The 14,873-nt window shown below is 33.2% G+C and overlaps 1 protein-coding gene across 3 annotated transcripts in view; it reads left to right on the top strand.

Moving 5' to 3' along the window:
- The window catches only part of CEP170 (centrosomal protein 170), a 144,725-nt gene that overhangs the window by 116,420 nt on the left and 13,432 nt on the right, over positions 1-14,873 (top strand). For 2 of the 3 annotated variants that reach the window (XM_065874726.1, XM_065874733.1), the window contains one exon: positions 6,184-6,418. In XM_065874726.1, the coding sequence (XP_065730798.1) occupies positions 6,184-6,418 (235 nt within the window). The remainder of the gene's footprint in view (positions 1-6,183; positions 6,419-14,873) is intronic. The other variant, XM_065874741.1, reaches the window with a different exon arrangement.

Raw genomic sequence — 14,873 nt, 5'->3', positions numbered from 1 at the left:
TCCTGGTCTGTGGGTGAGGTGGTGATGATCATCATGGGTGTAAGCTGAAGATAGATAGCATACAGTCTTGAATTCCAAAAGAATAGATGACATTTCCCTTATTACTGTTGTCCTCCTTGTCTCTACACTTCAGGCTTTGGTTGGTGGTTCATGGGTTTGTTGCCAAGTATTTTAAAAGTGCTCTCACTTGATTTATGTTTCCCCAGTGTTGTTATCTGTTGTTCCATGTGGCTCTGCTTCTTCAGTTCACAGTTCCTTTGTGCTGCATTCTATGGTGTGTACTCTTAGCAGATTTCTTCTGCCACATTGCTTGTTTCTTCACCTCATGTCTATTTAAGTTCATAAAAATGTTTAAGTATTCTCCTGTCTTAACATAAGTTGTGACATAAGTTATATGTTACCAAGTAGCATGAAACTCTTGGTAACTCTTCCTTCGGTACTAGTTATCTAGCTCTAACACATGAGTGATCTGATTTTATTCCTCAGTGTTTACCAGAGGGGCTTATTTGAGATGCAAACCAAATATGATTACTTCAGCAAGTCTAAGAAACAGCTATAAGATGCCATATATATATATATCTTTAAAGATATATTTTGTTTTCTGCTTCTTTGAATGCAGAACTTCATAAACATCTTTCTGTGTCCAAAAAGTACCTGTATTGCTTAATGAAATTTCCTAGGGCAAACTGAGGTATGTGATCTTGGCCTTCTCCATACTTACTAGCAGTATATTAAATAATTAGAGTCATGGAATTTTATAGTTCGAAGGGTTATTCAGTTTAGGGAACTAAGGCCAAGAGATGGAATAACCTGACCTGGTCACATAGATATATATAGCAAGAACAGGTTGAGAATCCAAAGCTTTTAATTCCCAACCTATTGCTTTTTCGACCACAGCCAGTCTAGCTCTGAGAAATAGTCTCTACTTGTGTGCAAGCTTCCAGAGGACAGCTGGACTCTATTGATTATCATGAATATATATATAAGGTCAATATACAGTATAAAGATTTTGGTATTGTTCACCATAATCTTTGTAATTATGATGTTTTACCAAGTTCATGTTCTCTTTTCCACCTTATTGAGCGTGAAGCCACATTGTGATCCAGGATTATATATTCAGATTCTCTCAAGGTGCCCATTTACAGTTTTATATCCTATCTAGGACAATGACCGGGGTCTTTCAGTCAGGGTAACATACTAAAATATAGTTACATGTGGTAGGTAGTAAAAATTAAAACAAACAAACATACTTTTTTGATTTTCCTAATTGAGGTATCTTTGATATTATGATACTTCTACTTAATATAATTATAAATCTTGAATGGAAAAAGAAAATAAAAATTCATAGCTTTTGAAATATGATTTAAAAGAATGTGAAACCATACTTGTCAGTGTTGCTATTCACACTATAAACTTCAAAGGTCTTAGAAATGTCTGAACTTAGAGCCTGTGATGTCCAAATTGTCATATGTAAAAACAATTCTATAAAGCTTCAAATTCTGTATTTTAACCTATGTTAAAAAAAAGCTTTTCAAAGAAATATATGTGATAAAAATAGAAGCATGGAAATCTCAGATTTAGCAAAATTAGGAGTAAGGTTTCTTTTATGCTTCTTTAATTCTGATGTAATTTGTTTTTAGGAGTTCAGTTCCCCCCACACCACAAAAATTTCTACAATGATCCTTCAGTATGAAGTTATATTAAAATATCCAGATTTATTTTCATACGATACATTTAAAATTTAGCACCCTGAATTATCAAAATAAAGCAGTTGGTTTTCATTATGTTTTAAGTACACATTCTAAAATTTTTAAAAATCATGTTAACATCCTTAGAATTTTTTTAGACCGTTTGCTTTCCCACTTTTATTCTAATCCTCAAAATTTATAGATGGTAGGAGTTAAAAGTTGGACATGCATGACTTGAGTTATTTTTTCTCAGGTCAAAGACCAATACAGAACACTGTCAGGGATTTTTTCCCTCAAATGGTCTCATTGCTACTTGCTTATAAATATACATGTAAAACGTGTTTGTGGCTTAATTTCCCACAAAAATATTCTGATACAAGTATGAAGATTCAGTGTTTGTTTTCTGAAATGTATTTGTTACATCTGTAGATGTGGATGTGTTTTGATGTCAACAGAGTTTTGGTTAGCAGTAAAAGAAATCAAAACAGTCACAGATAAATTATCCTAATAACTCTTTTTCCCTTTTTAAATTATTTATACATCATAGATAGGATGTTTTCTTAGTGAATGTAGTAGTTTATTACTTCCACAAGAGGGAGTGTTGCATAATTTTATAACTAAAATAAGTCTTTTTAACTAATGTAACTAAAATAATTTTCAGGTTAGCTACAAAATTAATTAAGCCCATCTTAGAACTTTTTCTCATTTTATTATATGTGCTTTCTAGCACTTCATCAACCCAAGAAGCTTCTTAGAGATTGGCATTTCAGATACCTTCAATACAAATTTCCAATTTAAGGATTTATCTGAAATGCCTTATTAGTACCAATGTATGAAATAAGCCTAATGATATAAAATTACATTTGATTCTCTAAATGATTTTACCTAAACAGGATGAAATTCAAGAAAAAAACTAAAAAAAATTTTCAGCACTGGTAAAAAAAATATCACAAAAACAGTCATTCTGTGAGAAGTCTAGGATGTATTTTTTTTTTTTTTTTTTTGCGGTACGCGGGCCTCTCACTGTTGTGGCGTCTCCCGTTGCGGAGCACAGGCTCCGGATGCGCAGGCTCAGCAGCCATGGCTCACGGGCCTGGCCGCTCTGCGACACGTGGGATCTTCCCGGACTGGGGCACGAACCCCTGTCCCCTGCATCAGCAGGCAGACTCTCAACCACTGCACCACCAGGGAAGCCCTGTCTTTTTTTTTAAATTAGTCTAACTTGAAATGTTTGGGTTTTTTAAAATATAAAATATTTATTTTTTGTAAAGCACTTGGAATGAATTTTGCACTCTGGGAGTCCGTAGACCTGGCTTAAACTTTGATTTAAGCAATGCAAGACCTTTCTGGGCCTGATTTTTATCTATAAATTCAAGAATTTGGACTATCTAATGTCTAAGGTCATTTTATTCTAAAATTCTATGAAATAAGAAGGCACTGGGGAAAGTTAAAAACATTTTTACTTGAAGTTTGCTCTGCAGTAGCTAGCAGATTATAGGGATTTTTCTTCAGATAAAATGTATTGATGCTACAGTTTGGAAGCAAAGGTTAACGCAAAGGTATTGAGAGAAGTTCTTCGACAAATAACAGGTCAGAGGTCCTGGCTTTAAACTCCCTTTCTCAGTCCCTTTTTCACCAGTAGTCATCATTTCACTTCTCAGTTCTACACGTTGCTGTTACACAAGCCAGGTTTTGTCCAGAGATTAACTCGAGCTTTGCTTCATAGCACAGCACACCATGTACGGTATGCTTTCCATTGGTAAAGATAACCTTTAATTGTTTGAAGACTTATTAATCATATTTTCATTTTCTGCTATGTCCTACTTATTTTATCTCTCAATTTCAGGAGAACACACCTAAATATGTTACCTTTCAGGTTTTAATATATGCTTTGTTCTTTTGGTTGCTTTTCTTGTTATTTTCCTTCATTCCTCCCTCCCTCCCTCCCTCCCTTCCTTCCTTCTATTATTTTTTAATTTTTTATATAATTTTAAAGGTTACTTTTCATTCACAGTTATTACAAAACATTGGCTATATTCCCCATGTTGTATAATAATACATCCTTGAGCCCATCTTATACCCAATAGTTTGTGCCTCCCACCGGGCCCCCATATTGCCTGTCCCCCTTTGTAAGTTATTATTAGAAGCTTCAGTATTCTTACTGGATTCTAGATAGACCTATAAAAATAGGTGGAAAGTTTATGAATTTCATTTGAAAAAGAATTTTCTCTTTTATTCTTTTCTCCAAAATGTAATGATTCTCTGACCTCAAGACTTTAGACTTAAAATTAAATTCTCATGTGGCTCAACTTATATATTGTCACCTGACATTTAGCACTTGGTTCTCACTTTCTCATTCTGCTTTCATGCGCTCTGCCACTCATAAAATCTATCAGCCGTTGATGCCATTCTCTCTAAATTACCTCTACATTAACTACCTGAGTTCTATAATACCTGCTTATGTTTTCATATGTTCTGCAGTTTATTAAAACTCTTTGTTATTGTTTTTTTGTTTGTTTGTTTGTTTTGTTTGTTTTTTTTTGTTGTTATTGTTTTTGTCTTCTCTCCAATTTTCAGTTTTAGGTATGGTTACATAGTTTCCACATCAAAAATCAGGAACTTTAACAAATGATGTTTTTTTATTTATGAATTTCCTTTTATGAATCATATTCTAGGATAGCAAAATAAAGAGCATTTAGCATTTAATGAAATGCCTTTATTAAAAAGTACAGATTTGTTTACCATATATCTGATTGCCTTGCCGTATTTCTATTTTTTGAAAAAACTTCTTTGTTCTTGTTCCTTAACTTTTCCTAAAATTGTTTTCACGTCTCAGGGTCAGTTCAACTTAAGGAGTTTTCAGATGTCTAGAAATGAGTAAATTTCCACCATGGTAAAAGTAATATTTATGTTAATGAATTATAATGTTAAAATCAGAAATTATATTTATTACCCCCTTCAAAACACTCTATGATTAATTACCTGGAGTTCCATATATGTATTTGCATACACTTTTACAGAAAGCCGTGAAGTTTCTGCCTATCTTCATTCTGTCAAATAGAAGTTTGAATCCAGGCAAATGGGTAGGCTCTGACTTATGATGTAGTCCTGATTACAGATTTCTTTTTCTCTGTTCTTAAAGCAGTTCTGGGGGTAGTGTGTATCAATTTTGTTTGAGAGCCAACTCAGCCTTACAGAGCCCCAGGCAAAAATGTAGTTAGGGGAGGAAAAGGCAGGAAAGGCATAAAATTCTAGTGGAGTAGTATGAAGGAATTCTAGACTTCACAAACCTACACAGCCTAGAGTCAGTTTCTGTTTTAAAAGAGAGAGAGAGAAAGAAAACTCTTCTAATATTAATAACAGTTGGAACTTATAGCAGGAGCCAAGGTTTTATCATTTGAGCCACCAAAAACATCTCATGCTTTTTACTAGTTTTTTCTAATTTGAGAAAAGGAAATGGTCAGTATCTAGGAATTAATTCATTTATTCAAAAATATTTATTAAACATTTGTTAGCCAGACACTCTGCTAAGTGCTAGATACACGTTAGTGGCTTAAATAGGCATACTTCCTGCCCTTTTGAAGTTTACCATGAATTAGCTGTTATCTTCCTGTTTTTTACACTTTATGTTTGATTCTTTTATTAACAGTAGTAGTGATCTGTCTGCATTAATTTGTCTTCTGATTTTCAAATGTGTCAGCAAAACCATTTTTTAAATCTTTACTAACCTTAAATAAGAAAGTGATTACCACTTTCTTTAATGTGACTATCGTCAGTATCTTCTGTGCCATAAGTGTCAGTGGTTGTGAGAATAGCTTGTAGGTTTTATTGCCATTGTCTGCTTTCACCATATGCTTTCAGTGTCAAAGCAGCAGTTGTACTAAAGATGCTTTGTTGTGTTTTTACCGTGTAAAAAGATTTTTTCCAATCATAGCATAACAGGATGTTGAATGACAGAGGTAATGTTTTTTTTTCCTGCCATAAGGCATAATTTCCACAGCAGGAATTATGCATATTTGTATGTTGGGAAAAGAGGGTTTTTACCATCTCCATGTTGAAAGTCCATGTGGCATGAGGAAATCTTTTCCTTTATTTTTATTTTTGTTGTTGTTGTTGCTGTCATTTAAAAAAATCCATATCGTCACTTAAATGAGAAATATTTGCAATTAAATAGTACCCGAGTTAAACATTTATGAATAGAGCTTGCTTAGTTGTTTGTCATTAGTGAATTTTTCATCTGAATGTTTATTCACCATGCTACAGAAAATGTGATCTTTCTATTGTTCTTAATTCCTCATTGTTTTTAATTCACCAAAGTATAATGTTTCTATCTTTAAGGAATAGTAGACTTATGGTTTTTGTGAGGTATGTGTACATCAGTTATTGAAAATTGTGCTGTGTGTGCTCTCATGGTGTTTTTGAAATCATGAATTTTATTTTACCTCTTTTAAAAGATAACATAATAATTCTTTTTTTAATAATTAAACTAATTTAGTAAATGCAAGATGGAGGCGCTTTCCTACTGATTATGCTTCCACCTCAGAAGATGAATTTGGATCAAACCGTAATTCCCCTAAACATACCCGTCTACGTACTTCTCCAGCCCTGAAAACGACTCGATTGCAGAGCTCTGGGTCAGCAATGCCTACTAGTTCTTCATTCAAACACCGGATAAAAGAACAGGAAGACTACATCCGAGATTGGACTGCTCATCGAGAAGAAATAGCCAGGTTGGTTTTAATGGGTTATCTCTAAGAGTTGAAATTGTTTCAACTTGATAACAAGTTTAGCTTTTACTTGGTTTGTACTAATAGTCCAAGGAATGAAATCCACAGATAACTATCTTTTATCCACAGATAACTTAGTTTTGTTGGTAGTATTACTGTCTATCCTTTTTTTTTTCATATGGTATTTTTAATGTGAGTGCTACTTACGTATTGTAGAATTAATTTATTTTGGTAAACCACCTTTTCTTATTTCTAGTAGAGATACAGATGAATTAATATAATTTTTGAAAGGTAGTCAGTATCAGCTCTACATAATTGAGAATTGTGCAGCTAAATTTTTGATTACTTTCCTTTTACCTTCCAAAGAGGTAATAGTGTACTTGTTAGAGATGCTGCTAATGTTCCCTGGGGAGAATTAGAGTTAGTCAGATTATTACTCACACTTCGGTGAGTTCATTAGATACAGTCAGTACAATCCTTTAATAATTAAATGAAAATATTATTTTGGATGTTAAATAAATGTATTTATAATAACCTGAAGATTACATAATAAAAAGTAAAATTCATGCTGCGAATGTGATTTTTAATTGATAGCATTGTAGTTGAACATTAAAGAGAGGCTCTACTCAAATAAATGCTGTAGTAGTTAAGGGTTTTTTAAGTTTGTAAGGTATTAAATTTTACTGCAGTATGCCACATGTTACCTAAACATTTTCACTGTGTACATGCTAAAATTATTTCTGCCTTTAGTTTAAGACCCTAATCTTCAAGTTTTATACTTGACAACATTTATTAAAGAATTTATTTATAATAATTCATAAATGCTTTTTAAAAAAACTTTTATGATGATTTTATGATGTTCATCTTTTGTTTTCTTTACTCTGTGGACTTCTGTGAATTGTTTTTTTCTGGCTCATTAGTTTAATGTTTAGGTTTTTTGGTTTTTTGGTTTTTTTGTCTTTAATGACTATTCACTTGTGATTGCCTTTAGTTCTTAAAGAACATGCCCTTCTAATCTCATTACGCTGCTTAAACGTTGTTTTTTGGCCTATAAATGACAATAATTATTGAAGCATTGTAAACCAGTTCTGATTACAGTACAGGCATATATGTGCTTTGGGATCCATGAATTATTATGGGCCCACAAAACTGTTAGTGAGAGAATCTTGACACTACATTTTTTCTTGTGGGCACAGCTGGCAACAGCAGGCCTTGCTCTTGTCTCATCATTTTTCTCCTTCCCATGCAGAAGTCTCACCACGTGAGCTCAAGGGGTACCTGAGGGAACTAGAGTGTTCTGCTTTTTCTTAGGAGGCTTTGCGTCTCAAGCTCTCTACCCCAAACTAGAGCACTAATAACCTTCTTCTGGGCCAAACCCACTTCCCTGCCCCTAAACAGAAAAGAATTATGATACAAAGGGGAAAGTGAATAAGAACTGTCTGTTATATTTTCACTTTTATTTTGTTAGTATGTGCATTTTATTACCCTTGTCTATGTATATTTTATTATCTATAGTAGTACTCTAAAGCTAGGCTATTTAACCTCTAATGATTTCATGCCTTTTTCCTCCAGTTTCTTAGTAGCATTATGCTAATAAAACTTGCTATTGGGATTTAATTTTTCAAGGTATATTTTTCAGCCATACATCTCAAAGCAAGAGAAAGTTCTTTTTGTTTATTAAGAAATTTAAAAAGGCGGAGGGAGGATAGGAAGTATGCAAGGAAAGAAAGTTAATGTTGATATTTAATGTTCCTGTAAGACGCTGATAAGTTTGCTTAATATGAGGAAATTTATTTTCAAATAACTATGAATCACATACTAAATAGAATGGAGAAATACATAGCTTTATTTCTTTAAATTAGCTACCACTTTCACTTAAGAAAACTCACATGCTGGAGCAATACTTTTTTTTTTTTTTTTTTGCTGTTCGCGGGCCTCTTGCTGTTGTGGCCTCTCCCGTTGCGGAGCACAGGCTCCGCAGCCACGGCTCACGGGCCCAGCCGCTCCGCGGCATGTGGGATCTTCCTGGACCGGGGCACAAGCCCGTGTCCCCTGCATCGGCAGGAGGACTCCCAACCACTGCGCCACCAGGGAAGCCCTGGAGCAATACTTTTAAGAGTAATAGGTAAAGATATTTTTATTTGAAAAGCACAATAATGATTTTAATTTATTACAAAATGTTTTCTGCTTTGTTATATTCTATTTGCTTCGATTTTAGAGCTATATTACTAAACCAGCACTTTGTAAGTCCGTACATAGTAATTATTTACCTTCGTTTAAACTTAAAGCACGAAAATTCCATCTGGAATATAAAGAATATAAGCAAAATATATTTAGTCTTTCAATTTGAAGAGGAAACTTTTTTCCAGGTACCCCCGATACATGTGCTTTCGATAATGCTTTTCCCAGTTTCTCCATTATAACACAGGTACAGATTTGCTTCCCTTGGGAATTTCTTAGGTTATACCTTTATGAATTTTAGGGTAAACAAAGCTATAATACCACCTTTACAGATTATCAAATATAATACATTTAACCTAAAAATTATACTGGAAGATTATATAATTCTCATTTGGATCACAATGCACTTAACGATATTTCAGTGTTTTAGATTCATTATTACACATTCCACTGTAACATTAAATTTTTTAGGAGAGAGTTCTAGTTAACAATATTTTATTTTAAGGTTTAACAACCAGTTCATTATAGATATGTTATAGGAGAGGATTAAATCATAAAGGCAATATGATATTTTATCCTAATGTTGATTGAAGGTATTATTTGCAAAGGTGAGATCCTCTTGCACCTTTACACCTCTGCAGTTTTATTTTGGATCAAGTTTTTGTATGCATAAGTGCTTTATATATATTGTGAATATGCGTGTAATCCCCGTCCACTCAACAAAGAATTCCTAAGCAACTCCTATGAGCAGAATGTAGTGTTCAGCGTGAGTGAACTGTAAAGATGACTTAGATATGGATGTCCTCAGTTCAGAGTCAGAGGAAAGAAGCAAAAGTGTTGTGTGCAGTTGATACAGGCAGAGTGACAGAAGAGGTTTTAAAAAATAGGAAGTTTGTCCAAGTATAAGATGTAAAGGTGTATAGTTATTGGATGACCAAATTGAAGATAATACAGAGCCAGCTAAATAATAGGAGACTTTGAATGCCAGCTACGAAGTGTACATATTATTTTATATATGTTGAAACTTTAAGATTTTTGAAAAGGAAGGTAACTTAAGATCTATATTAAAAGAAGGTAACTCTGAAGGGCATTTTGTAGAATTGTTTGAGAGAGAAGAGAGCCTAGAGATAAACTAGTAATCTATTCTAGAAGTTAATGTGCAACATATTGAAGACCTGAGACAAGATAGTGTTAGTGAGGGTACAAGTGGAGATATGGACGTGTAACAGCTGACAGCGTTTGATGATTGCCAGCATGACTCCATGGTTGTTCAAATGGATATTAGTAAGAATAAGGAAGACAAAAGACAGGAAGGAAGGCAAGCTTCGTTTTGGACATACTGACTTTAAGGTACTTAAGGAACAGCCATGTGAAAGCATATGGCTCTGCAACATAGGAAGCTGATGAGAGCTAGAATCATCGTTTTGGAAGTCAAAGAGAAAATACTTGAAGCTGTGGTCATAGATGATATTGCCAGGAAATGGTGAGTGAACCTAGAATACTGTCGAACTCAGAGGTGTAACCTAAATTATAAGGATGCAGTATACCTGAATGATCAGAATCGTGGACTCTGGGATCAGGCCTTCTAGATTGAAACCCAGCTCTACCCACAAGGTCTGTATGACCCTTGACAAGTTAAGTGACTGTGCTCTAGTGATCTCATGCATAAAATGGACGTAACAGTAGTGCCAACTTGAGAGAGTTGACAGACTGATGCATGTGCTTGACATATAGTGCTTGACATATAGTAAGCTAGCAATAAATGTTACATTTAAGTGGAGTGCAGAGAAAACAGTGTGGTGTGTGTGTATACTCAAATATGATTATATTTAGAACTTAATTGTGAGCTTTCCGTTTTCTGTATGACTCCAGATGTAATTGGAGTTTCAGAATCAATGCGATATTCTTATAATTTATAAAATATTCTATTAGGCTTACCCTATACAAATAGGAAACCTAAGAATCTCAGCCAAGGTTTTGTTCACATTTTCAATCCAAACATTATTTTAAAATGTTCTTTTTTACCTGAGAATAATAACGCTGATATATAAGTGATCTGTTTTTTTTCTAAATATTGAAATGATTGTTAAATAAATGTATCATAGAACACCCACCTAATGAGTCCTACTCCCTGATTTGATAGCCTCCAAAGTAAAGTCATCTGACACTTCATGTCAAGAGGGAAAAAGCTTTTATTATTACTAAGTCTTTTACATATAATACTTTCATTAGTGAAATTCAAATAAGAATACCTATCAAATACATTTTTAAAAATTTTAGAATAGAACTATGGTTTATATTTTTCAAGCCTAAATAATATTTGCAATTAAAATTACAAATGTATGGTAATCTTAACGATGAAAAACCAAATACTTGTAATTTTAATACATTACTAAAAGCTTTTTCGTTTTATTTTTTTGGTAAGAGTCAGTTTAATTTAGTGGCCAGAATTAAGTGGTATGGGGTTCCTTATAATCTATAAAGTAATGTAATGAAACATCTATACATAGCAATCTATTTTAGTTAAAAAATTCTTTTAATGGCAATACAGTTAAAAGATATACTATATTTGGGGGTATGTGTGGAAGTGAGCTTTAATAATACTAAAGTATTTTTTATTTCGGAGAAAACACCATAGAGATAAAATTTACGTTATCAAGGAATAAAGTACATCTGTTCAGGCAGTTTTAAGCTTTATTGGTTCACAATAGCTGAAGTCCAGGTCCAGCCTCTGTCTGTTTGTTCTGTTGGGCTAGGCCAGATCCAAATAGCAAGGGTAGGAACAAAACATCTGCCCAGAATAACTGGCAAGTGACAGTTATTCTTCAGTTTCTTATAGTTTTTCAGCATTTCCTAGATATTATGCCTTCATCATATTCTCTGACCTGAGGGTACCTTATACTGCCTCTTTGCATGTACTTTGGCTGTCTCAAATCTTGCTCATTGAATAAGGGCAGTATTTTCCTGTCAGGTGACTTCACACCATCTTCTTTTAACTTGCAGACTTTGTGTCTGGTGGAGATGGCATGGGGTGGTGTGGTGGTGGTTGTTTCTTTAATTTTTCTCATTTATTTAGGAACTGTTTATTGATGGCCAAGAGTGTGCTAAGACCTTCAAAGTTATCTTCTTACCATTACCTCTTCATGACTTGCTCAGTTTATTTGAAGCATATTTATAAGTTTAAAGACTACACTTAAGTAAATATAACGTATCTGTGGTGCTAAGCTCACGTTTAAACTTAGTTTCATTGAAGAAAATGGGAGGTAACTTTTTAAAAAAATATATAATTAAATCCCTACCTCTTTTGATGGCCAGAAATAGATTCTACATACTTCATTCCTCTATTTGGGCCAGCCATTAAATTGCTTTGGCTACCCAAAAGAGCTTCCAATTTCAATCCATTACTCTCCCAACCTAAGCCAGTCTTTTGTGGCTCAGGTTACCTATTTCTCCCAATTCTCCATGCTTTCATTAAATGCCCACAATAGATGTGGATTGCCATAATTCTTTCATTAAGGTTTTTTGTAATATTGCATCAAAATTCCATCAACATATAATAAATATAACTGAGAGTTTCCACCAAAAGAAGAATAAGATCTTCCTTATCAGTAGGAAACTTTTGTGAACCTTCCCTATAGTCTTTAGCTAGGTCAAGTATATGAGTTAATCTTCATGCCTCTTGAGAGCTAGGCTTCTTTGATTCTTTATTATAAAGTCAGATTCAACATAAGATTTTCTGGAATGACCCTGAATGTCTCTCCTAAAACTAATTTTATATTTTTATCACTCCTGTCATTTAAAAAGTAGACTAAATTATTTCTTAAAAGCTAAGTAAAGTTATAGTTATAATCTCTTATCCAGTGTTAAAGTAACAAGAGGTTTGATTTGTTATCATTCACTTCAATGTTAGGATTCTAAAGCTAGTATACTTCTTCAGTAGCTCATCACTTCCTTTTTTCCAGTAATATCAAAGGCAGTCTCATCCTCATGGTTTATATGTATATCCTTTGAAGCTCTACTTACATATAAAAACTTTTGAAACTTAATATGCTATTAAAAAGATAAAGCAGATATTTTCCTTTTCAGTTAATTTAAAACCTAAAAGACTGTTAATGTTGGTAATTTAAATCAATAAAGTCTGATAGTTTGTTTCTATCATGGTTATTAGGTCACACTTGCAAATATTGCATGTTTAATAGGACATGCATTTCACAAGGACTCACTCTCATTTTCAACATTTTAAACTTCCAGTATACCCAAAGCGTATTATTAATATACTTTCCCCTGTTTTTAACCCTTCAGTGAAAAATAGCCTTTAATTGATTTAAATAAGAAAGGGGACATTACTGAGATAGTTCACCTGAGAAAATCATAAACTTCATAAAGTATGTCCTCATTACCCCACCTTTTTACAAATAATGCATATTCATTTCTACAAAATTTCTGAAATTGGATTATTGGTTCTGACCCTAAGGTAGACAAAATTACACAGATGTTACAGAACTTAACCCTGAAACTATATTTCCTTCCTTAAGGACTGTTTTCCTATCCATATTTTGTAATAAAATAAAATAAAATGTGAAAATTATCCATTTTTCTAATTAGAAGGCTTGAGTTTTTATTGATATTGCAAAGGAAGCAGATGGAAGCAAAACTCCAAATAAAAGGTCTGTTCATTTTAGAATTTCCACCTTCAGCAGATTTATAGAGGTGGAGATTGAGAATAAGAACAGGGGTTATAAACTTGGAGATCAAAGAAAGAACACAGAATACAAGAGATATAAAGAACTACATTATTGTAAAATAGTCTAATAACTGTAATCTAGAAGTATTACAGAATTAATTTGTAAGCCTAGATTGAACAACCATATGAATAGATCCATACTCTATGTTGAGTCATAAAACTGTTATTTCTGAAGATATTCATAACTTTGGCTTTTTTTTTCTTGATAATTTTATATGTCTTTTAGAATTCCTAATACTGGTTTTAGTAGGTGCTAAGATTTTTAAGCAATGCAGATTTAAATTAAGTTAATAGTCTGTATTATTGAGTCAGCTTTAAGGTAGGAATTGCCATGCAAAGAAACAGCTGGTATATACGCAACATACTTGTAAATTAAAAGAAAGCTTTTCGGATGCCTACTAACTGAACAGTATATGTGGTATATACATTAAGAGTTCATTGTAGTACAGTTTTTACTGTATAACATGTTGACATTGCTGTTGTTTGTGGGTTTTTTTAAATTAATTCATTACTGCTTTCTGCAAATATCAGAAGCTTCATCGTACAAATGTCTGCATAAAAAACTTTAAAAATAAAATAGATGGTTAGATAAGTAAAAGTTGTCTATTTCTTATCTCATTAAACTGGGTTATTCTGTTTCTCATCCTAGTTCACTTATTTTAGGAAATTACAAGAGTGGAATATTGTATCTAAGGAAACAGTTTACACCCATTCTCAAAAGAGTTACATCAACAGTTAACAAGTTTTTAAAAATTAGATGTGGAATGGTAATATGAGATATAGCGTGACGTATAGAAAGATCTGGTTACACCACTTACTGTTTGTGACCTTAACCGAAAAATTAGTTGCATAACCTCTCCTGAGGCTGATTTTCCTCATCTGCAAAACAAGCTGATTAATACCTCTCTTACAAGGTGGTTGTAAGAATTAGAGTTGGTGAATATAAAGCTTCTTTATAATGGTTTTGATTGTAATATAATGGTAAGTATTGGTTTTGATTATTTGAAAATATAATTCTAAGCTTCTGAAGCCAAGGACCCTGTCTGCTTATTCACCATTGCAGCCCTTAGGGCCTACCACAGTGGCCAGATCAGTAAATATTTTTTGGTAAATAAAAAGGAATTGACCACAGATTGCTTCTGTTGGGCCATAGCTTCAACATAGCTTTTCTTTTTAAATCTGTAGTTAAGGTTTTATGCAATTACTGCATTCCTTGAAAGTCTTTTAAGCTCACATTTTGTATAAGTTAAAAAACTGTTACTTTGTGCTTTGGATTTTAGAGTTGGGAATCTTAAAACAGGTACTTTACAAATATTCTGTCATTCCAAAACTTTCCCTGTGGAAGTAGCCAAATAGAGATCATGTGCAGGGGATGCATAACTTAGAAAATGTTCAGTTATCACCAATAACAATTATTTAATTCTTCAATCCATGTAGCTAAAAATACAAATAAATGGCTTTATGGAAATAAGCTCTAAACCTGGAATCTGGCCCTGTCTTAGCTACTTCTAAGTTGTATGGTCATGAGCAAGC

The sequence above is a fragment of the Phocoena phocoena genome, chromosome 1 (assembly GCF_963924675.1).
Source record: "Phocoena phocoena chromosome 1, mPhoPho1.1, whole genome shotgun sequence".
In the NCBI taxonomy this organism is placed as follows: Eukaryota; Metazoa; Chordata; class Mammalia; order Artiodactyla; family Phocoenidae; genus Phocoena; species Phocoena phocoena.
This window is presented reverse-complemented; position numbering and strand designations above follow the sequence as displayed.